The 25,247-nt window shown below is 41.5% G+C and overlaps 1 protein-coding gene across 2 annotated transcripts in view; it reads left to right on the top strand.

The window, feature by feature from the left end:
• Positions 1-25,247, top strand: part of Vwa8 (von Willebrand factor A domain containing 8) — a 347,144-nt gene that overhangs the window by 38,078 nt on the left and 283,819 nt on the right. For both annotated transcript variants that reach the window (XM_040756735.1, XM_040756796.1), the window contains exon 3: positions 16,323-16,453. In XM_040756735.1, coding sequence (XP_040612669.1) covers positions 16,323-16,453 — 131 coding nt within the window. The remainder of the gene's footprint in view (positions 1-16,322; positions 16,454-25,247) is intronic.

Genomic DNA, 25,247 nt, shown 5'->3' with positions numbered 1-25,247 from the left:
GCATCCTTTATTGTGGGATGGGCACCCAAAGACCATTTGTGTTCCAGGGATAAATACTGATTTACTACCCAAAGCCCCATAGATTGCCTAGGCCTCCTCATTGACACCCACATTCAGGGGGTCTGGATCAGTCCCATGTTGGACTCCCAGTCATCAGTCTGGGGTCCAAGAGCTCCTCCTTGTTCAGGTCAGCTGTTTCTCTGGGTTTCACCAGCCCAGTCTTGACCCCTTTGCTCATCACTCCTCCCTCTCTGTCACTGGGTTCCAGGAGTTCAGTTCAGTGTTTAGCTGTGGGTGTTTCCCTCTGTTTCCGTCTGTCATTGGATGAAGGTTCTAGGATGGTATATAAGATAGTTGTCAAAATCATTATCAGGGAGGGACATTTAAGGTTGTTTCTCCGCATTGCTTGGTTTGTCAATTGGTGTCATCCTTGTAGATCTCTGGAAATCTCACTAGTGCCAGATCTCCCCTCAAACATAGAATGGTTCCCTCTGTTATGGTATCTCTCATCCTGCTCTCCTCTATTCTTCCCCAACTCAACCTTCCTGCTCCCCCATGTCTTCCTCGCCCATCCTCTTCTCTCCCTCTCTTTTTCCTGGCTCCCACTCCCCTCCCCCCATGTTCCCAATCTGCTCAGGAGAACTTGCCTCATTTCACCTTCTCTGGGGTACCACGCATATCTCTCTTAGGATTCTTCCTGTTTCCCTGCCTCTCTGGTAGTGGGATTGTAGATTGGCACTCTCTTGATCAATGTCTAAAATCCATATATGAGTGAGTACATACCATGTTTGTCTTTTTGTGACTGGGTTACCTCACTCAGGATGGTTTCTTCTAGTGCCATCCATTTGCCTGCAAATTGCAAGATCCCATTGTTTTTTCCTCTGAATAGTACTCCATTGTGTAAATGTACCACATTTCTTCTATCCATTCTTCACTTGAGGGACATCTAGGTTGCTTCCAGGTTCTGGCTATTACAAATAATGCTGCTATGAACATAGTGGAGCAGCTGTCCTTGTTGTATGAATGGGCATCTTTTGGGTATATGCCTAAGAGTGGAATTGCTGGGTCTTATGGTAGGCTTATTCCCATTTTCCTGAGGAATCTCCATACTGATTTCCATAGTGGCTGCACAAATCAGCACTCCCACCAGCAGTGGAAGAGTTTTCTCCTCTCTTCACATCCTCTCCAACATAAATTGTCATTGGTGTTTTTGATTTTAGCCATTCTGACAGGAGTAAGATGGTATTTCAGAGTTGTTTTGATTTGCATTTCCCTGATTGCTAGGGAGGTTGAGCACTTTCTTAAATGTCTCTTAGCCATTTTAGTCTCTTCTATTGAGAATTCTCTATTTAGTTCTGTAGACTACTTTTTAATTGGATCCTTTGGCGCTTTGGAGACTTGCTTTAAAAAGAAGGCATCTTCAACAAATGGTGCTGGCATAACTGGATGCTGGCAGGTATAAGACTACAGATAGATCCATGTCTATCGTCGTGCACAAAACTTAAGTCCAAATGGATTAAAGACCTCAACATAAATCCAGCCACACTGAACCTCTTAGAAGAGAAAGTGGGAGGCACCCTTGAACAAATCAGTACAGGAGATGACTTCTTGAACATAACTCTAGTAGCACAGACACTGAAATTGACAATTAATAAATGGGACCTCCTGAAACTGAGAAGCTTTTGCAAGGCAAAGGGCACAGTCAACAAGACAAAAAGGCAGCTCACAGAATGGGAAAAGATATTCATTAACCCCACATTTGTTTTTTAAGATCTTTTCTTTGTGTGTGTATGCCGTATGTGTAGTGTTTTCTGAGATCAGAGAGGGCATTGGATCCCCTGGATCTGGAGTTACAGGTGCTTGTGAGCTGCCTGCATGACTGCTGGGACCCGAGTTTGCGTCTAATGGAAGAGCAGCAAGTGCTACTAACCACTGAGACATCTCTCCATTCCTTTGTATTCTTAATGGTGTGGTGAGTTTGGAGAAACTGATTCTTTTTAAAAATAGATGAACTGTTTTGTTCTGGTTGTTAGGTTGATGTGAAATGCTCTTGCAGCTCTTATCATCCCAGCAGTGGGAGTCAGGAACATTTATTTTTAATGTTTGTTATTTAATGGTGATGTCTGAGAGCATTATTGTAACAGACAGCCTTTCTTTTCTAGGGGTAAGACTAGTGACATAAATTCTTCAGCAAATTGTTATACATGTCTGCAGAAAAATGAAGAAAATAGACCTGTAATACCCTCATGCCAGGAGTACAAGATTGAGTGGGAAAAAAGTCATTTCTTTTGATTTCTGGGTCTTTTTTATTATGAACGTAGCACATTTTTTTATAATAATAAATTTTACAGTCAAGGGATAATCCTACTTCTTAGCAGAAAATAGGAAAACTTATTTAGTTTCAGGTCTTGGGGAAATACTCACTTACTGGGCCGTGCTACTTTGAGCTGTGTGAATTCTTTAGGGTATCCTTGGCTATATGGAGATGGTGGTTTCAGCCATATGGATTTGTTAGGACACGGATTGTAGGAAGTGAGCGTGTAGGATGGTACCTGGCATTTAATATGGTGTCTGATAAAGGGTCTGTGGGCAGGTGCAGGTTCCTCTGTGGTTTGGAGAGTCAGTGTTAGCATTAATTATCCTTTCCAGCCCTCATGTGGTCATTTCCAAGTCAGTTGAAAATCCTGTATCTACTGTCAACTTGTTCTGGATTCTGATTCCTGGACCCTTACATAATGCTGCCTTGTGAGTGGCACTGCTGAGTGTGAGGGTTTTTATCTTATTAAGACACCCTAAAAATACTCTTGTCTTCATTCAGTCTTTCTTTAAAAAGTAAATCTGGGCTGGGCATGTGGGCTGATTATAATTAAGCTCCAAAGTGTAAAGATTCCTACATACAAGGTTCTCACAGTTGCTAAAACCCTCAGGAAACCCAGCACAGCAGCAGAATGCCCACCATAATATCTTCCTTACATACCCCCAGGTTTTGCCATTTTCACACAGCCCCTATAGAATCATCTTTAAAAAACCTTGTTTGTATTGTTTGTAGCTTGCTCTTTGAAAAACGCCTGAAGACTTTGCACTGAAAGTAACTGGATAGCCTTTAGATTGCTGTTTGCATCTGCTTGTGTTTGCTGTCTGTATGTCTGTCTGTCTATCTGTCTGTCTGTCTGTCACTGTTCTTCGTGCCCAGTATCCTCCCCCATCACCATTTGCCCAGTAGTAATTGTTAGTGGTTGTTACGATTTTAACTGTATCCCCTTGTTAGATAAAGATGGTTAGGTGTTGGACTTGGGAAGGGAGGTGTGACTAGGTCAACTAAATCTTCACAAGTGTCTGTACAGGCAAAATGAAGCAGCTACATGATGACCAGATAGAAAGTGTATGTTTTTGTCCATTTACTCTATTCAAATGCTGTGTTTATGAGCTTTTTCTTCTTTCCCTGGTTCTAAAATGGGGAAATTATAGTTCTTCAGTTTCACTGTTACATAGTTGATGAGAGATTATGGCTTCAGGGTCTGGGCGAATTTTGAAGCATTTTCTTTTCTTTTAAGAGTTTTAAAACTATATTCTTGGGGGAACTGCTGATTTTGTCAAGTGCCTACAATGCAAGTGAGAGACCCTGACTTTCATTCCCACATAAAAGCCCGATGTGGTCTGTAACCCCGGTACTGGAGAGTGCTGTGGATTGAGACCGGGTCCTCTCCTGAGCTCACTGGTGAGTGCAGCAATTGGTGAGGCTCAGGTTCACAGAGACCCTGTCTTCAAAGTGTAAGGTGTCCACAATAGAGTGAGACACCCAACATCAGCCTCTAGCCTCCACACACACACATACGCACACGCACACACAAACACTCACACTTCACAACATTGATAAATAAAATACTTTTCCAATGGTGTGTTTTTGTAAAGTTTGATATCCATTTTTCTCCCTGTGTTTATGTTTCAGTTTAGCTCATTCTAAGGATATTCCTTATGTTTTGGATAGCTAATATTTACAGTGAGGCTTAGGATGATGGGCTTTGTTGTAGAAGGGAGTGCTTCCCACTATCATTCTCCGGAAAGCTTTCCTTACTAGCTGGGAACGTCAACCACAAGGAAGAGGTCAGAAGACTGAGGAGCAGCAAAGCCCAGACTTTCTGATTTCAGTTTAGTTCCTGTTTACCTTCTCAAAATGCCTTCAGCACTTCAAGGTACACTTTCTTTTCCTTGGAATTAACCCTGCAATGGAAGGAAGCACGAGATACTGGAGGCTTCATTTGGAACTAAGTAGTATGAAAGATGCTAAAACGAAGTGCTGACTTAGCTCTTCATCTCTGTCCTTCCCAGAATTTTAGAGCGCTGGGAATCAACACACAGAAGGAAGAAGGAGAGGCCCAGTGTACCACAGTGACAAAAGCCCTGCTACTGCCAGGTGACACGGACAAGAGCACCCTTAGCCAGGAGCCTAACATTCCCTGGCAGACTGCACGAGAGTAGGGTTATCCTCTCACAGTGAAGTTGTTTGTTTCGCCACCGCAGAGACAATGCATGCTTGCCCCTGCAGACACTTGGTGACTCCTCACCTGCGTCAAGTCTCTGTCTTCACAGTGTGGTGCACCATGGGACATGTTTCAGTTCAGCGGCTAGCCTGGGGCCTGCACACCATACACACAGGAGTGGGATTGCTCTTCCGTGTTTTATTATCGAGGTCCTGGTCCTGACAGCTCCTGCCTTTTCCATTATATCTTCCCTATGGCATCTTAGTCCCCGACTGTCACCTGAAAGTGTTGGAGTGAGTAATTGAAGCCCTTTTGCTGTTTTGTGTGAAAACTGAATCTCAAGGCTTAGATGAAGCCAGCAGCTTTTTTTTAAAGATACTCTCATATATTTTGTGCTTGAAGTTAAAATATTTTGTATCAAAGGAAATATGTCTCCCAGAGCCTTTGAGGTATTGCTCCCCAGGTAACAGGTTTTCAAGAAATAACTTTAAACCCACCACTGAGGTAATCCTGGTTCCTTCCATAATCTTGTTGCCACCTAGACAATGATAGTGGAGGTTCTTTAAGGCCACTGGACACACCAAACTTTTATTAAGGCAATTGGGCTCCAAAGGGTTCCTGTAAGAATTGCATACACATTATGCTTTCAAAATGGATCACAGGATTGGAGACTTCCCCTTTAGTTTATAAATAATTCAGAGGCTTGAGAAATTAATCAGTGTCACAAATGCCAGAATAACATGGAGAAACAATGTGATTTTTGTAAATATTGCAGGACAATCATGGCAGCTATATTTATACAAAGGTCACACAAAGGGGAAGTCTCACCTCAGTTTCTTAATTAACAGCGGCAGAGAGGCTGAGGAAATGGGAAAGGAGCAAGGCCTCCAGTGTTTAAGATCTTCTTTGTTTATATGTGTCTTTAATTTATCCTTGACAGTTTTATACATGTATATAATATTCTAGTTACACTCATCAGCCCACCCCTCTCATCTCCTCTCCCTTTCACTGTTGATCCTGAAATTCTCCAGAAAAACAAAAACAAAAACAGTTGCACCATTTTGGCCAAACTAAAGTACTCTTTTATTAAAATTTTAAATACTGTTCAGGATGGAATTTGTTCAAGACCACAACTCCTCTGCATTGCCTCCTGCCTCCAGGGTGCTACACAGCTTGAATTCCTGCTTTGGTTTCCCACAATGGATTGTGATTCAGGATATGCAAACTAAATAAACCCTTTCCTCCCAAGGTGCTTTTGGTCATTGTTTTTCATCATAGCAATAGAAACCTGGACTAAGACTAATTGTCATCGACTATATAGTCAGCATGCCTTATAACATATCTGAACTTGTTCCCCCTGATATTTTGTACTCCTTGACCGACACGTCTTCAATGCTCTCTGCCGCGAGATGTATAACTTTTGGCTATGTAATAGGTTAAAAAGGGTTTCTCTGGATCTGCCTGGCAATTTGGCCATGCTAATGACCATGTTTAAATGTGAAAATGAACTCAAATAGAAAACCCTTAATTTAAAAATAACAATGTATACATAACCCATATATGTAAAAGAGTATTACATATTTTGTATATAGATACTCCTTATGCAGATGTTCCTACAAACTGACGAGAGACATCATGTGACCAGTAGAAAGTAAGCCAAGGATTTCAGTAGGCACAACACAGAAGAGGAGTAAATGGCCAGTGGGTGGGAGAACAGTGTTTGTTCTAGTCCTTCATGACAGCCAGCGAGTGGCAAGTTTCTTTGTAAGGTGCTAGTTTTCATACATCACTTTGACCAGAGTTGAAAACTGTCATGTCAGGTACACAGTGTCCAGGAAATGGCATTCCGGTATATCACTGGCAGCAGTATTAGTTCCTGTGACTTTTCAGGAGAGTGAGATGACAGTTGCTATTAAAGTAAAAGGATGACTCCTCAAACTTCCAGATGAAGAAGAGTATCTGTTCTTACCGGTTTACACTGAGAAGCATGCTTGGTGTGGTGGTGCGTGCCTGTAATTCCAGTTACTTGGAAGGCAGAGATGATACAGGCTTGTAATCTTAGCTAATTAGGAGACTGAAGCATGAGGATTCCAAGTTCAAGTCCTGCCTGGCCTGAAGAACAATTCAAAGATGACCCTGGGAACTTATCTCAAAACTGCATCAAAATAAAGAATTGAAAGGGGGTGGGGGTTGAGAGATTAGCACAGCTCTTAGACATCATCCGAGGAGTATCTGGTGGCGGATGTGGTTAGTGCAGAAACTCAGCAAGCCATCACAGTGTGCCTCAGTGGAATGCTTAGCACAAATGGGATGTCTGCATCACTTTGCCCCAAGGCTCAGGGGCCATGTTAGAAGAGGAGGTGGGAAGATTGTAAGGGCCAGAGGTTAGAGGAAAACAGTGTCTTCTGCAACACACACTTAGGAAATAGGGCTCAGAGATCTGAGCTGGATCTAACCTGAAAGCTTTCTTCCTATAGTCCTGTTTCCATGGTACCAAAGATACTATGCCAACTGTCATGGGAGGGAAGTAATTAATAGCCCTACCCTACCCAGCCACAACACCCATGAACCATAACAGTGCTCAGCATAGGCAAGATATTCCTGAAAGTGCAATAAGTGACACTCATATGTTACTGTCACTGACGACGAAGGTCTAAGTGGGTCTTAGGTCCATTCAACAGGAGGGAAATCTTGTTTGGTACTAGAAATGTAGCCAACTCTCTGGAGCTAGTGAGGTCATGGAATTTATAAAAGAATTTCCTATAGTTGCTTTATTAGACCAACGTAATTCCTAGTTTCATTCTACATCTTATCCTTTACCCACAGATAAGTGTAGCTACCTCCCTCATCAAGGAAACTTCTCTTTACAGCAAATGGAGACCATCACAGAAAACCACACCCAGACACAATGCAGAGATCAATAGATCATGGAGAGTCCAGCCCCAGTGGCTTTATCTGTATTACAGCTTCTGCATCTCAGACTCAGAGAACATTGAGGAAGTGTGGGCAGAAAGGTTATAACAGCCAGAATACCAGAAAGTGTGCAACAGTCCCTTCTGTTAATGGCTGCATAGAAACAAGACTAGGAAAATGGCAGTATCAATAGACATACTACCATAGAAGTGGGAGAATTTTGTGGGGTCCTACAGCTATACAAAGAACCATAGAAAACAAATGATTGCTGAGAGAGAGAGAGAGAATTATCCTTTTCCAGAGACGAACCCCCTTATTGGTTATCCAGTACAAAGTGGCCAGCATTGAAACCATATACACACAAGCAACAAAAGGACTCATCAGGTTGTATTTATGTATTTGTGCATAACACATATGCCGTAACAGGTTAAATTTATATATTTATTTGTGCACACACATACACATATGCTGTAACAGGTTAAATTTATTTATTTGTGCATACACACATATATGATGTAACAGATTATATATTTGTGCACACACGCATGTACATATGATTTAACAATAGTAAAGAAAAAGAGGCTATTGGTTTGAGAGTGGTGGGGCTGGAGGGAGAAAAAGAAGGGGAAATTGATATAATTCCATTTTAATTAAAAACTTATTAAAAAGACCAGTGTCTTCTGGACCTGCCAGAACTTCTGCACTCATGAACGCATAGTGGCTATGTTTGCCTGCCTAGGACCTGTACAAGTTTAAGCCAGCCAGCCTTCCACTGGAGGAGTGAGGGGCCAGGGGCTCATGAGCTCCAGCTTCTGAGGCGGTATTGACAGTTGATGGCTCCTGGAGTAGGGACAGTCAGTTTTCTTCAAGTCTCCTGCCAGGTCAGCCATGCTTCCGTGGACAGCCCCACACCCATGAATATATGCTTGGTGGATTATTAGTTAAAAGAAAAAAAATCACAAAATTGAGAAGGGATGGAAAGAATGGTGGGTCTGGGAAGAGTTGGAGGATGAAGTAAGCATGAATTTGATCAAAATACATTGTATGAAATTCTCAAGGAATAAATGAATATATTTTCTTAAAAATGTGGGGATAATGTTGTAGGTTAATGGTAGAATGTGTACAATATTTGGGGCCCTAGATTTAATCCCTAGTACTAAGAGGAAAAAAAAATGAGTTTGAGGCTAGTCTGGAATACATTAGGAAAAACTTCATAGCAATAAATAGATACACACACACACACACACACACACAGAATATATATCTTTTGACACAGCAGTTTCTTTTTGGGAGAGCTCTATTCACTGAGGAAAAATCAGCACATATAAAAGTATGTATGTATATATTTCAAGATTTTAGAGTTTTGCATGGGAACAAGAATTAGAAACATTGAGTCCATCAGTAGAGTAATATGAAATAATTATTATATATGTATATTGTGGAATGTGTGTTTGTGTGTACTGCATGCATGCCTGGTGCCCATGAAGGTCAGAAGAGGTGTCAGATCTTGTGGAACTATAGTTGCAGATGGTTTGTAGTCTCCACGTGGGTGCTGAGAACTGATTCCCGGTGCTCTGTAAGAGCAACAATAATAGTAACCACTGAGCTGTCCTCTGTGTCATTTTTATGGGGGTGATTATTGTGAATTAAATGAAATGTCACTAGGAAATACCTAACACAGCCTCTGAGGATCAGTTCCGCGCCACTGTCTGTAATTTCTTCCGAGTGCACTCTTGGTCCAGCAAGTAATTTGAGTGTAAACTCAGCAGGCTGTTTGTGTCCATCTCATCTGCGCTCTACTTGTTGTCTAGGCATAGCAGCAGGGAGAGGACTTTGCAGGCGAGGAAAGACTTTTGCACACGGGGTTTTTACACTGACCGGGACTAAACAAGGTATCTTGGTAGCTGTAGTGCTCATGGTGGTCATAGCTGACAAATACTACTTTTCTTTGGAAAGTGAGGAAACAGACCCAGAATAGTTCAAACATCTGTCCAGGGAAGCAGAGGACAGGATGAATAACCACAACTGGGGTTGTTTGGCTCCAAATGCCTTTTCTTTTTACTGTATTATATTGTTTCTTAGAATCCATAAAAAAAAATCAATAGTTGTCAAGGATTTATTATGAGGGAATTTGAACTATACTTAATTTTTACATCTTTACATAGATGATAAATTGGCGTCTACATGGGGGAGAAAAATTGGAATTTAGAGTGCCCTAATAAAATTACGCAAAGTTCTTGAATATGGCTGCAAAAGTAGTCAAAAGTAGTTACGATTTTATTTTTAGAAAAATACTGGATAAGTCTTTAGTTAGAAATGTAACTCCGACATGACCCAGATGTTTTATCTTCACAGGGCAAGGACAGTCTAGACTGTAAGATAAAGCCCGTGATACTGTTTTGACACCAGGCTGTTCTTAGTGGACTCCTGGAAGGTAGTGGCATCTTGTGCCTGGAGTCAAAGCTAGGGGTTTCTCTCATGTACAGGACCTGTTTATATTATGCTGTGCATGGCAGTTTATTTTGCAGATGTTCGCAATGTGCAGCCTTAAATCTTGCTTCTATTTCTAGCATGCTTTTAAGTATGACTCATGTTTTCTTGAGGCTGTCCTAAAAATACTGCTGGTCTGAAGCATTAATGTGAAATACACCACAGGCGTCACACAACACTGCACAATACTTGCTGTCTAGAGGGTGATGCAGCCTCCCAAACAGTTAAAGGTAGAAATGCTTTTGAGAATGTACGACACTAGAAGTATGAAGAGCAAGAGTGAGGATTTTATGGCAACAGAATGTACAAAAATACCAGTGACTTTCAAATTCTAATAAAGGATGAAACATATCATTAATGCCATAAAAATAATAGACACAGGGCTAATGGCCAGAGCAGCATTTGATGTAAATGCTAAATTTGATGTAACCCTGTGGTAGGGACAGTCTTAAGCCTAAAGGGGTCAAAAAGCTTTTGGAGCTGATAAGATGGCTCCGTAGGTAAAAATGCTTGCTGCTGAGCTGGGCAACCTGAGTTTGAATCTCAGAACCCACTCATGCAAGCTGACCTCCACACATATGCTGTGGCACATATGCTCACACACACACACACACACACACACACACACACACACAGAGGGGGCGGCTTCTGGTGGGGTATGTGAGATGTGAGGACTGTAATGCAAGCTTTGGACTTGAACAGCTTAAGTCTAATTTGACTCTGACTTAATCAACCTTACATAAATGGTGCTACTCTCCAACGGTGATTTTTCTCTTTACAGAATCGGAGTGAGAACTTGCATAGCATTTACTTTGTAAACCCTTAATCTGTGTGTTTAATTTTCACAACTCTGTAAGTACAATTATATCTATTAAATAGGCAGGGAAACTGGACACTGGGAGCTTAATGATTTGATTAAAGTTACACAGCTAATAGATATCAGTACTGGGATTTGAACCCAGGCAGTGTGCCTCAAATCTGTCCTTACATAATGCTGCCTAGACCTGCTGTGACATCTAAATGAGAAAAGTCACTTGTGTATTTATTTGGGTCAGAATAAGCAAGAAATGAATTGTAGCCATTGTTGCTTATATATTTTGACACAGAGTTTCACACCACAGAAAATAGACCCTGGGAATTTGCATATACTCCTGTGAGTGCTCATGGGAGTATCTTCTACATCAGTGTGATGCCTGTGTGTTGGGGATCACTGGCTTGAGAGGCAACTGGCAACCTCAGCAGCACCTTCATTTACTCTTGGGCACCTTCATTTACTCTTGGGCTCTCCAGTGGTTCTTGACACTGACGATGCTGCCTTCACCCCTGCTGGCCAGAATTAACCAGCATGGGATTAACTAAGGAGGCCAGTCTAGTTTTGAGCTCTTATCATCCTCCTGCCTCTCCTCTCAGGTGTTAGGGCTACACATGTGTGAGCTCCCACATGAAGCCCTGCTATTGGGGAAAGTACTGTTATGGGGGGGATAAAGTAGGGAAACATGGTCTTTGGGAAGCTGTGTCTAACTACTGTCAGGCATTAGAGATGAGTGATGAGAGCCCAGTCTCATGTCTGTTGTAAGTACAAGACTGGAAAAGCTTGCTCATGCTAACTTGCCTCTTTAGAAGTTTCATCCTACAGAAGGTTGGGGAGACTGAGAGCAAGTATATCTCAGGGCTTAATTGTGGTTAATTAAATGATGTTTATTAACAATGCTTAATCAAAAATTACACACACACACACACACACATTTTTCAGTAAGAGTGCTATTGGTCTCTTGTGCAGGATGGACTGGCTTGGATATTACAGTTAGCATCACTGTGATAGTGCCCCAAATCACCCCTCACTCCCTGAAACCTCGCAGGAACATAAAGCATTTCCAAATGCTTTCTGGCCAGCAGGGGTGAAGGCAGCATCGTCAGTGTCAAGGACCACTGGAGAGCCCAAGAGTAAATGAAGGAGCCCAAGAGTAAATGAAGGTGCCCAAGAGTAAATGAAGGTGCCCAAGAGTAAATGAAGGTGCCCAAGAGTAAATGAAGGTGCCCAAGAGTAAATGAAGGTGCCCAAGAGTAAATGAAGGTGCTGCTGAGGTTGCCAGTTGCCTCTCAAGCCAGTGATCCCCAACACACAGGCATCACACTGATGTAGAAGATACTCCCATGAGCACTCACAGGAGTATATGCAAATTCCCAGCGCTCTAGCTTAAATAAATTCATGCCTTTCTCCCTTAATTAAGGGAGGACATTGGTGTACACATTGCTTTATTACAGGTACAGCTTTGATTCTGCTCCAATTTAGTTTTTAAAGAAAGATAAATAAATTATTCCTAAACTTCAGCACTTGTTTAAAATGATAGCTTGTAAGGGATAAACCCCACATTGATTGGTTACCTGAAAATGTACATAGTCCCAAGGTCAAGACATTTAAAATACATTGTAAATATATAGAACAGGCTACAGGCTACTATACCCATTTTGTTGTTCTTTGTTTGTTTAGGTGTGGGGCTGGGGAAGGAACCCAAAGTCTCATACAGTCTACATAGTACTCTACCCCTGAGATCCATCATCAGCAGGAACCGTGTTTCCTTCCTTCCTTCCTTCCTTCCTTCCTTCCTTCCTTCCTTCCTTCCTTCCTTCCTTCCTTCCTCCCTCCCTCCCTCCCTCCCTCCCTCCCTCCCTCCCTCCCTCCCTCCCTCCCTCCCTCCTTTCCTTTCTTCCTTCTTTCCTTCCTCCCATTGAGTCCATTATTTATGGTCAACTGCTCCTGAACACGAGACCTGCCCTGGAGTGGTTGATATACCCAGTGTCATTCTATTGGAGAAGACTGATTTTTCCTCTCTAACATGTATTAATGACAGTTCGGTTGTTAATTTTTACCCTAGTGGCTTGGTTTTCATTCATTCATTCATTTAGAAATATAACAAAATAAAATATAATATGATAAAAATATCACATCAATGTTGGACAAGTGAAACTGATAGAAGGAAAAGAGCCTAGGAGAAAGGACAAGAATCCAAGACCTGTTCATCTGCACATTCATACTCCCATAGGCTCACTGGCCTGGAAGTCATAAGCACAGAGGACCTGTGCAGGCCTGTGCATGCTGCTTCAGTCTCTGACTTCATATGAGCTTTGCTCATGCTCACTCAGAGGACCTTGTCTTCTTGGCATCCCCCCTCCCCTCTGGCTCTCCCATTCTTTCCTCTCCACAGGATTCCTTGAGCTTTGAGGGGAGGGACTTGATGGAGACAACCCATTTAGGGATGCGTGAGGAACCATGCTTTCGCCAGGTCATTCATCGCTGTTGTCTTCCTGAAGATAGTCTTCCTCAGCCCACCACTCCTCTCCATTCTCATATAAAACTTAATGCTACCATACATGGTATGTCTGTGTACTGTGTCTTTTTATCAGGCTACAAACCATTGTACCTTTTTTTTTCAAGCCCTCCTCCAGAAACTAGTTTTGCCCCTGTGGGTGTGATAAACCTCCACACATGTGTTAGAGGACTTGTAAGACCCAAAGAGAAGCCAGCATCTGTACATGGGTAAATTCTTGGTTTTTCAGACACAGGGCCATTTACTTAGGAGAAATGAAAAGATAGTTTAGCATGTCTTCATTGACATGATAAACCAGCTGGTCTGCTCAGAACCTTCCCTGACTTACCCACCAAGATAAAGAACGTCAGAGAATTGTATTTCTCAGTGATTAACTCTTAACTTCCATTCTGATGAGAGACTGCCTTAATGATATTATGCTGTGTGTTTGTGTATGAATGTAAGAGTGTGTGTGTGTGTGTGTGTGTGTGTGTGTGTGTGTGTGTGTGTGTGTGTGTGTGTGATATGTGGTATACCTTTAGGTTTAGGTAATTATTACTTGGATCTTTGAGTTCTTCCATGACCTCACCTCACTGAGTGATTTGACAAATATATGAGAATATGGAGTATTTATCACATCAAAAGACTTCATGTAATGTGTATCTCTTTCAGTATAAAATGCAGTGTAGGGAAACAAACACTGTAATTCATGTCTATAAACAGTCATGGATTGTGAGGGTTTCATGGGGACCTACCCTTTTGTAATAATGAGGGTTCTCTAGAATGATAGAACTTATAGAATGAATCTCTATATATAGAAAGAGAATTTATTAGGATAACTTACAGTCTGTGGTCCAGGTAATCCAACAATGATTAGCTATGAACAGAAAGTCCAAGAATCCTGTAGTTGCTCAGTCCAGAAGGCTGGATGTCTCAGCTCGTCTTCAGTATACACTGGAATCCCAAAGCAGTCTCGAACGCCAGTGGAGGAATGAACTTGCTAGTGAGGCAAGAGCAAGCAGGCAAAGAGCAAAAGCTTCCTTCTTCCACATCTGTATACCCGCTTCAAGCTGAAGGTGTGGCCCAGATTAGAGGTGGGTTTTCCCAGTTCAAAAGATCTCAATTAAAGATGCGTCTTCCTTCCTCAAAGATCTAGATTGCAGGTGGATCCTCCCACTTCAAATTGAGCAGAAACCCCTTACAGTTGTGCCCCAATTTTGGGTTTTAGTTAATTACAGATGTAGTCAAGTTGACAACTAAGAATAGCTATTATGCCTTCCCTGCTGAACTACTAGCTACTGAAGGATTCTGGAGGACGAGGAGTGTCTACTGTCTGTGTTGGATAGTTCCATACCCATAGTCAAATACATCTTTAAAGGTTTGGCATAGTTGGAAATAACCATTAAATGAATTTAACTTAAAAATTTTAAACATTTACTTGTATTATAATAAGATCCCTTGGGGGTTGGACAGGTCTATGCATGAAGAAGGTCTTTTATATTTGATATACCCCATAAATATATACAGCTTGAAGATAGGTTCAAGCAATAGTTTTAGTGCCTTTGCATCTTGACAGTGATTTGTTACACAAGGTTTGGTGTGGACTTTTCCACTGTGGTGTGACTTGGACACTCAGTTTCAGATTTATCAAGTTTTCGTGTTAAGGATCCTCAACTTTTTGTGATAGTTTTTTCAGTTTTTATTGTTACACAATTAACTATTATGTGCATTTTATCCATTCTATCTTCTGTTGTTTGGAGCAGTGATGTTAAGTCTTTTCAGCTCCTCCTCCCCCCCCTCTTCCTCCTCCTTCTTTTTTTGTAATGGTATCTCCTCACATAGCCCTGGCTGGCCTGGAACTCACAGGATCCTCCTGCCTCTGCCTTCCTGCTGCTGGGATTAAAGGTGTGCACCACATGCCTGGCCTTTTCTACATTACTAGATGTAAAAGGACAAGATATTTTCTTGTGACTTTATTGATGGACCCACTAGCTTACTGTGTGATTTGCCTGGGAACAAACACAAATTAATTATGTCAGTGTAGTCATTTTAGGAAATGCTTATGTAGAAGTTGAACGTGTTGCTTTATTCAATTAATAGTAGACCCAATGGCCTTGTTTGGGGGCAGTCTTATTCCCAAAAGAATGGTTCTGTGCTATGCTGTCCTGAGTGTAATCACTTAGATTATCTGTGACTATCCACAAGAGACCATCCCCACACTGGGGCCTGTGCGTGTTCTCTCATAGGAGGAAGAGGCAGGAAAGGCAATTGGCCCCTCCCCTGAGATTTCAGCCAGTCCTTCTTTCTCTGTTCTTGCCCCATATGTGTATAATTATGCCAGATGATGTGGTGTACTGCTGGAGTGTATAGAGGTTAGAGGTTAATGAAGTGTTGGAGTGCTGTCTGTAAATTAGTGAGGAAGTCATTCTTGTTGAGTGGAACTTTTTGGTGTTGTGGGGGCCACTCACATTCCTGTAAGTAACTTTACACCCATCCTCCAGTCTGTGAAGTCAGTACTCATTAGTTCACCAAACTGAACTTGGACAGAATTATTCTTGTGGTCTGTTATTGATGCCCTATCTATTGCAAGCAGACGTTTGTTTACATCTTCCTAGGAGAAGCTCATGGATCAAATGGTGGAGGAGTAGACTTGAATTATAAGACTCCTTTGGATGTCTTCCAACCATTGCTACTTTAGATTAGAGCAGACTCCAGCTTTTCATGTCTGTAATGATCATGATTTGTCTGGGATCGTTTAGCCATATCTCCCTTTGGAACAAAGAGGTTAGGCTTTGAAACTACTAAAATAATGACATAGTTCCTCACTCATCCACAAAAAGCCCTTTTATTCCTTTAAGGACACCTATAGATGATTATACCAGTGTTATCCTGTGCTTTGAAATGTAGAATGTATGACCCTTTGATGTCTGTTTGATATTTTCTTCTGTTTTAGCATTGATAATAATTTTAATATGAAACTGAAATTTTGCCAGCATTTATACTCTATCCATCCATCCAAATGCATATTTTCAATACATGGTCTACATTATTTGGGGATTGATATAGTTATAAATTTATAGTAAAGCTACAATAGTTAAATTTGCATTTCATTTATTTCTTTTCCTCAAAGTTTCAGACTCTCCAGCTCAGTCCATAGTCCAGCATCTAAGATGGATAATGCAGAAGGATCTGCTGGGGCAAGATATCTTCCTCATAGGACCTCCCGGGCCTCTTCGGCGCTCTGTTGCTATGCAGTACTTGGTGAGCAATCAATTCTTGTCGGTTCCCAAGGGTCTTAACTTTGATAAAGAATATGATAAAATATAGGAAAGAAAAGAATTTATAAATATATCAGAATTAGCTACATTAGGATAAGCACTGTCATCAGGCAATGACTAGTTCATAGAGAGCTCAGCAGAGGTTACTTGGGAAGCCTAGGTGCATTGACCTTTCATGACAGTATATCATAGATATGTCATATATAGAAAGAACATACACACACACACACACACACATATATATATATATATTATTTTTTTCTTTAACTACAAAGAGCCCCTTCTACTTTCAGTAGAAAAGAAATATAAATCCAGGCAGTGAGTAGGGAGCACATAGAAGCAGAAACTCTGAGACTGTAGAACCTGATACTTCTACCCCCTTCCTAAGCCCTTGCTTTTTTTTCAACTATTTTTTAAATTTACATTAGAAATATGCATGCTTCAAATGTCAATCCCTCACCCTCCCTCCACCAGCCCCATCCCTACCCCCCCAACCCCAGCCCAATCTCCATATCATTCCCCAGGGAGGGTGAGGCCCTCCTTGCGAGGATCTCCAGAGTCTGTCATTTCATCCAGGGCAGGACCTAGGTCCTTCCCCATGTGTCCAGGTTGAGAGAGCATCCCTCCATGTGGAATGGGCTCCCAAAGTTCATTTGTATACCAAGGTGAACACTAATCTACTACCCAAGGCCCTAGAGATTTTTGAGGCCTCCTCACTGAAACTACATTCATGGAGTCTGGATCAGTCCCCTGTTGGTCTCTTAGCCATCAGTCTGGGGTTCAAGAGCTCCCCCTTGTCCAGTCAGCTGTCTTTGTGGGTTTCACCAGCATGGTCTTGACTCCTCCATCTCTGTCACTGGGTTCCAGAGGGTCATTTCAGTGTTGAGCTGTGAGTATCTGTTTCTGCTTCTATCAGTCACTGGATGAAGGCTCAAGGATGTCATATAAGGTAGTCATCAACCTTATCATCAGGTAGGGGCTATTTTTTTCTTTTTTTTGGTTTTACGAGACAGGGTTTCTCTGTATTGTTTTGGAGGCTGTCGGTCCAGTCTGGCCTCGAACTCACAGAGATCCACTTGCCTCTGCCTCCCGAGTGCTGGGATTAAAGGCCTGCACCACCACCGCCCGGCCAGGTAGGGGCTATTAATGTAGTCTCTCCGCTATTACTTTTCCAGTTGGTGTTATCCTTATAGATCTCTGGAAATCTTACTAGTGTCAGCTCTCTCCTCAAAGCTATAATGACTCCAACTATTACGATATCTCTTATCCTGGTCTCCTCCATTCTTACCCCTACTCAACATTCCTGCTCCCCCATGTCTTTTTCTACCCTCCTCTTATCCCCCTCTCTTTTCCCTGGTTCCCTCTCCCCTCCCCCCATGTTCCCAATCATCTCAGGAGATTTTGCCTCTTTCCACTTCTCTGGGATATAATGCATATCTCTTGGGAATCTCCCTGTTTCCCAGCCTCACTGGCCTTGGGATTGTAGGCTGACACCCCCCTGATCCATGTCTAATATCCATATATGAATGAGTACATGCCATTTTGTCTTTTGGTTTCTTATAGTGCCATCCATTTGCCTGCAAATTTCAAGATCCCATTGTTTTTTTCTGCTGAGTAGTACTCCATTGTATAAATGTACCATGTTTTATCTATCCATTCTTCAGTTGAGGGACATCTAGGTTGCTTTCAGATTCTGGCTATTACAAATAATGCTGTTATGAACATCGTGGAACAGATATCCTTGTTGATTGAATGGGCATCTTTTGGGTATATGCCTAAGAGTGGAATTGCTGGGTCTTGTGGTGACTGATTCCCATTTTCCTGAGGAATCTCCATACTGATTTCCAAAGTCCAAGCCTTTACTTTTTTGTTATGAATTTTTCCTCATCTCAGGTTCACAACTTAAAACATGAAGCAGTTCCTTTGACATTATGAAGTTATGTAGTTTTTTTAAAGGAATCCCAAGGTAGAGGGCATTTTTAATGTCATAGCCTCATACTGCTTTTTCTCCTGTTTAATAGATGAGAAAACAAATAAGCAAAGATTGGCTAATGCACTCAATCTTTAGCCAGAAGTTGATGGAGTTAGACTTGAAACCTCCATTTCACCTCTCTGGCACAGTGTACTCTTAATAATACTAGTTCTTTGAGAACTGTCAAGTGAATTGAAATCTTCAGATCTCAATGCCAATATTCGAGAGCATTTAAATGTCTTTCTGTTATCCTGTCAGTATTCATAGGCATTGTTCTAGTTCTATTGATTTAGGTAAGGATGAATTTTCAGATGAAGTTATGTTCTGAAGACAACTTTGTAGAATGGGGGGAAAAAACCCTTGTTAAAACTTCCTTGTGTTATTTATTTTTTGAAGAATTGATTTCTTTTCTTTTCTTTTTTTTTGGTTTTACGAGACAGGGTTTCTCTGTATTGCTTTGGAGGCTGTCGGACCAGCCTGGCCTCGAAGTCACAGAGATCCGCCTGCCTCTGCCTCCCGAGTACTGGGATTAAAGGCCTGTGCCACCACCACCCGGCTGAAGAATTTATTTCTATGCTGTTGAAATCTGTTTTATATACTTTACCTCAGTGACACATTTAGTTGATCTTTTATTTTGAAAAACATTTTTGTTGAAAGACTGAAATGTGGGCAGTCTCTGGAGGGTCCGCACTGGTGGTGCAAGTCTCCTACATGGGGAGCCGACCCAGGAAGTTCCAAGGGAGCATGGCAGGAGTTTGGACTAAGTAGACCACATACTCACCTCAGGCAGAGGGCTTAGAGGGGGCAAGACAGCAATGTGAGCAGTCTCCAGGTGGTTCGCTCTATTTGGGGCAGGTCCACTACATGGGGAGCGGACCCAGGAAGTTCCAAGGGTGGGTGGGGGTTAGTTGGGCCTGAGCGGGCCCCACACTCACCTCAAGCAGAGGTGTAGGAGGGTCAAGACTGGGATGAGGAAACCTCGTAGCACTTAGTGCCCACATGAAGAAACTGAGAATAGTCATACTAGAGAATCAACAGCACAACTGAAAGCTCCAGAACAAAAAGAAGCAAACTCACCCTGGAGAATTAGACACCAGGAAATAATCAAATTGAGGGCTGAAAACAACAAAGGAGAAACAAAACAATACAAAGAATCAATGAAACAAAGAGTTGGTTCATTGAGAAAATCAACGAGATAGATAAACCTTTATCCAAACTAACCAAAGATAGAGAGAGAGCATGCAGATTAACAAAATCAGAAATGAAAAGGGGGGCATAACAAGGGACACTGAGGAAATCCAGAGAATCATCAGGGCATACTTTGAAAACCTGTACTCCACAAAATTCAGAAATCTAAAGGAAATGGACAGTTTTCTGGATAGATATCACTTACCCAAATTAAATCAAGAACAACTAAGCAATTTAAATATACCTATAATCCCTAATGAAATAGAAGCAGTCATTAAAAGTCTCCCAGCCAAAAAAAGCACAGGGCCAGATGGTTTCAGTGCAGAATTCTACCAGAAATTCAAAGAAGAGCTAATACCAGTACTCCTCAAAGTGTTCCACACAAGCAGAAAGATCACTGCCAAACTCTTTTTATAAGGCTACAATTACCCTGGTACCCAAGCCACACAAAGACACAATTAAGATAGAGAACTACAGATCAACCTCCCTCATGAACGTTGATGCAACAATACTCAATAAAATACTGGCAAATCGGATCCAAGAACACATCAGAAAAATGATCTACCATGATCAAGTAGGCTTCATTCCAGGGATGCAGGGATAGTTCAACAAACGAAAATCTATCATTGTAATCCACCATATGAACACACTGGAAAAAAAACATATGATTATCTCATTAGATGCTGAAAAAGCCTTTGATAAAATCCATCACCCCTTCATGATAAAGGTCTTAGAGAGATCAGGGATAACAGGAACATATCTAAACATAATAAAGACAATATACAGCAAACCAACAGCCAACATCAAACTAAATGGAGAGAAACTCAACATAATTCCTCTAAAATCATGAACAAGACAAGGTTGTCCACTTTCTCCATACCTCTTCAATGTTATACTTGAAGTTCTATCTAGAGCAATAAGCCAACAAAAGGAGAGCAAGGGGATACAAATTGGGAAGGAAGAAGTCAAACTTTCACTATTTTCAGATGACATAAGTGACTTGAAAAACTCTACATGGGAACTCCTATAGTTGATGAACACATTCAGCAAAGTGGCAGGATACAAGATTAACTAAAAAAAATAATAAATCAGTAGCCCTACTATATACAGACGATAAATGGGCTGAGAAAGAAACCAGAGAAACATCGCCCTTTACAATAGCCACAAACAACATAAAATATCTTGGGGTAATGCTAACCAAATAAGTAAAAGACCTGTACAACAAGAACTTAGAGTGGTTAAAGAAAGAAATTAAAGAATATACCAGAAAATGGAAAGATCTCCCATGCTGTTGGATAGGTAGGATCAACATAGTAAAAAAATGGCAATCTTACCAAAAGCAGTCTACAGATTCAATGCAATCCCCATCAAAATACCGGCACAATTCTTCATAGACCTTGAAAGAACAATACTCAACAGCCAAAACAACCCTGTACAATAAAGGAACTTCTGGAGACATCACTCTCCCTAACTTCAAGCTCTATTATAGACCTACAGTCCTGAAAACTGCTTTGTATTGTCACAAAATTAGACAGGTAGACCAATGGAATCGAATTGAAGACCCTGATATTAACCCAAATGCCTACAAACACCTGATTTTTGACAAAGAAGCTAAAACTATACAATGGAAAAAAGAAAGCATCTTCAACAAATGGTATTGGCATAACTGGGTATTGGCATGCAGAAGACTGCAGATAGATCCATGTCTATCGTCATGCACAAAACTAAAGTCCAAATGGATCAAAGACCTCAACATAAACCCAGTCACACTGAATCTCTTAGAAGAGAAAGTGGGAGGTACCCTTGAACGAATTGGTACAGCAGATCACTTCCTGAACATAACTCCAGTAGCATAGACACTGAGGTCAACAATTAATAAATGGTACCTCCTGAAACTGAGAAGTTTCTGTAAGGTAAAGGACTCAGTCAACAAGACAAAATGGCAACCCACAGAATGGGAAAAGATATTAACCAACCCCACATCTGACAGAGGGCTGATTTCCAAAATATACAAAGAACTCAAGAAGCCAGCCACCAAAACACCAAACAATCTGATTAAAAAGTGGGGTAGAGAATTGTCAATAGAGGAATCTAAAATGGCTGAAAGACACTTAAGAAATTGTTCTACCTCCTTAGCCATCAGGGAAATGCAAATCAAAACAACTCTGAGATACCATCTTACTCCTGTCAGAATGGCTAAAATAAAAAATACCATTGGCTGTCTCTTCTGGAGAAAGGGGAACACCCCTTATTGCTGGTGGGAGTGAAAACTTGTGTGACCACATTGGAAATCAGTATGGTGGTTTCTCAGGAAAATGAGAATCAGTCTACCTCATGATCCAGCAATTCCACTCTTGGGCATATATCCAAAGGACCCACATTCATACAACAAGAACATATGTTCATAGCAGCTTTATTTATAATAGTCAGAACATAGATACCCCTCAGCTGAAGAATGGATAAAGTATGGTACATTTACACAATGGAATACTACTTAGTGGAAAAAAACCCAATGGAATCTTGAAATTCGCAGGCAATGGATGAAACTAGAGGAAACCATCCTAAGTTAGGTAACAGTCACAGAAAGACAAACATGGTATGTACTCACTCACATACAGACATAGAGCAAAGAATTACCAGCCTACGATCCACAATGCCAGAGAAGCTAGGAAATAAGGAGGACCCTAAGAGAAAAATACATGGTTCCCCAAAGAAGGGGAAAGGAGCAAGAACTCTGAGCAAATTGGGAGCATAGAGGGAGAGGGGAAGGAGGTAGGAAAAAGAAAGGGGAGAAGAGAGGGAGAGGAGAACAAGAGGGATCAGGAAGACAGAATCAGGGAAGGAATAGAGGAGATCAAGAAAAGAGATACCTTAATAGAGGGAGCCATTATAGTTTTAAAGAGAAATCTTGCATTAGGGAAATGTTCAGAGATCCACAAAAATGACCACAACTAAGAATCTAGGCAGTGGTGGAGAGGCTGCCTTTGATGCCTTCCCCTATAATGAGAATGATGACTACCTTAATTGCCATCCTAGAGCCTTCATCCAGTAGCTGATGGAAGCAGAAGCAGACACCCGCAGCTAAACACTGAGCCAAACTCCTGGTTTTCTGGGAGGGGGCAATGGGCAAAGCAGTCAAGACTGTGCTCGAGAAACCTACAGAAACAGTTGACCTAACCTAGTGAGGGCACATGGACCCCATTTGTAAAGCTGGGGAACCGGCATTGGTCCCAACCAAGCCCTCTGAATGTGGATGTCAGAAAGTAGGCCTGGGAAGTCTATGGCACCTCTAACAGTGGAACCAATATTTATCCCTATTGCACAAATGGACTTGGGAAGCCCATTTCCATGGAGGGATACTATTTCTGCCAAGATACACGGAGCAGGGCCTAGGCCCTCCCCTAGATGATGTGATAGACTTTGATGATCCCCTATGGAAGTCCTCACTGTCCTTGGGAAGTGGGTGGGGGTGGGCTGGGGGTTGTTCGGGGACATGGGAGGATGGGAAGGAGAGGGAATGGTGGGATTGATATGTAAAATAAGCTTGTTTCTAAATGAAATAATTATAAAAAACATTTTTTGTGTGAGTGTGTATGTATGTACAAGTACACACATATGTGTGTGCACATGTATGCAGATGTTTCCTGAGGCCAGAGGCTGCATCAGATCTCCTGGAGCTGGAGTTACAGGAGGTTGTGAAACTAGTCCTCTGTAAGAACAGAGAGTGCTGTTAACTGTTGAGTTCTCTCTCCAGATCCAAATTTACTTTAGAACTTCAAAAGTTCTGTATGTGAGGCAGGAATGCTAGAGTAAATTAGACAAATTAAAAACAGAACTGTCACTAGCCCATAACTTTTATATCTTTTCTCCATGCCCAGAATCAATTTGTGAGGTGTAATCTACCCCTGTAGCATTGGTCTTAGTTAGTAGACATGGTAAAAGTGTCTTGTCTAGGAATGAGGGACTTTTGCCCCACTCATTTCAAAGACTGTGATGTCTCATTGAGATTTTGTTTTTGGGGCCAGTATTTGAAGTTGTTAGAATTGTGGAATGAGGGGCTAAGGTATAATAGGAATTTGGTTAAAAAATGTGGTGTAAGTCTACAAGGGTGAAGTCACATGACTGCTTCCACCAAACATCAAAAGGTAAAATAGATGTGAAATAGCCGAACGTGTATAAAAACTCAGTAGTGCCCTGATGTTTAAATGCATGTGTGGAGGTGCAGTATTATCCTGCCACCCTGCAAGTGGCTGTGAACGCTGTTGTCATTGGATATGAGAACCTTTAGCCGTTAATGTCCCGAGTAGATAACATTGGGTGTGCAAGCTTGCTGAAGCAAATAAAAATTGATAGACAATTTGCTACCTGTCTGTGATACTTAATTCATATTAAGGAAGATTGTAGATCATTTAAATCAGCCCAGCTGCCTTCTGCTGCTTTCTTCTGGTGCTGAGTGTGAGCTTGTTTCCTCCTGTTCTCATGATGTAGTGCTGAGAAAACTGGTGCTTGGCTGATGAAGGAGGCTGTCAGGACAGAGTAGCAGCACTGTCCTCAGTGTGCAGTTTAGGATTAAACTGTGCTGCTGTTTGATAACGAGACACTGGGCATGGTGGTGCACACCTCTTATCCCAGCACTCAGAAGGCAGGGGCAGGTGGAGCTCTGAGTTCAAGGCCAGCCTATTGAACACACACACACACACACGCACACGCACACGCACACGCACACACACACACACCCTGTTTTGAAAAATCACATGCAGTTTTGCCAATTACTGGGAATGAAAAGGGTTTTTAGGGAGGGGAGTTAGACTTAGCCACTCAAAGAAGCAGACATGATGTTATTAGTGCTGTTCTCTGGAACCAGGTGTCTGCTAAAAGGGGAAAATTACTTTATTCCAGAAGTGGCCCTCATAGACAGACAATTCATTTATATTTAGGAAGATATCATTTGATATTATTACATCTTTATGACTATGCATCTTCTCTATTTCAAACTTTTGCCTCTTTTTGTTATACTGGAAATTGGCAATCTGGAACAAATAAATTTAAAAGAACTGAATGCCAATAAAGTATTGTTCATTAACGTAAGATAGGGATAAGTTGCAAGGAAACACAATCCCCTTGTGTGAAAATCTCCTTCTCCCATAATGACATGATCTGCCAACTCTTCCCTTTATCCTCAAGAAACTTAATTTCTATGACTAGTAAAAGTTATTATACCCTTATTTGATTGCAAAATGTCACTCTTCTTAATTCATTGTTGTAAAAGCAAGGGTAGTGTACCTAGCTGTTAGGTTAGGGCTAGTGATTTTCTGAGTAGGTAAGCTGCTGAGATGGTACAGCTTCTGGGTGTCCTCCCTTCCCCCATCACATAATGTTTTTGGGGGACTGGATAGTTTTCTTCTCCCCCTTTTGTGTTGCTTCCTCTTGCTCTTCTTCATCTCCTTCAGCTTTTGGTTTCTAGTCTTTGTTTCACATTTGGTAAAGTACCTAACAATGACATTGTATTCAATTGCTAAGCCATTGTCAATGGAATAAATGAGTTGAAACCACACTTAAAAAACATATAACTATTACTTACAGAACTTTGTTATGACTTGTAGTAAACTTGCCCAAT

This window comes from Mesocricetus auratus, unplaced genomic scaffold (assembly GCF_017639785.1).
Source record: "Mesocricetus auratus isolate SY011 unplaced genomic scaffold, BCM_Maur_2.0 Super-Scaffold_2245, whole genome shotgun sequence".
NCBI lineage: Eukaryota > Metazoa > Chordata > Mammalia > Rodentia > Cricetidae > Mesocricetus > Mesocricetus auratus.
The sequence above is the reverse complement of the archived record's forward strand: the minus strand, read 5'-3'. Positions and strand labels throughout refer to the sequence as shown.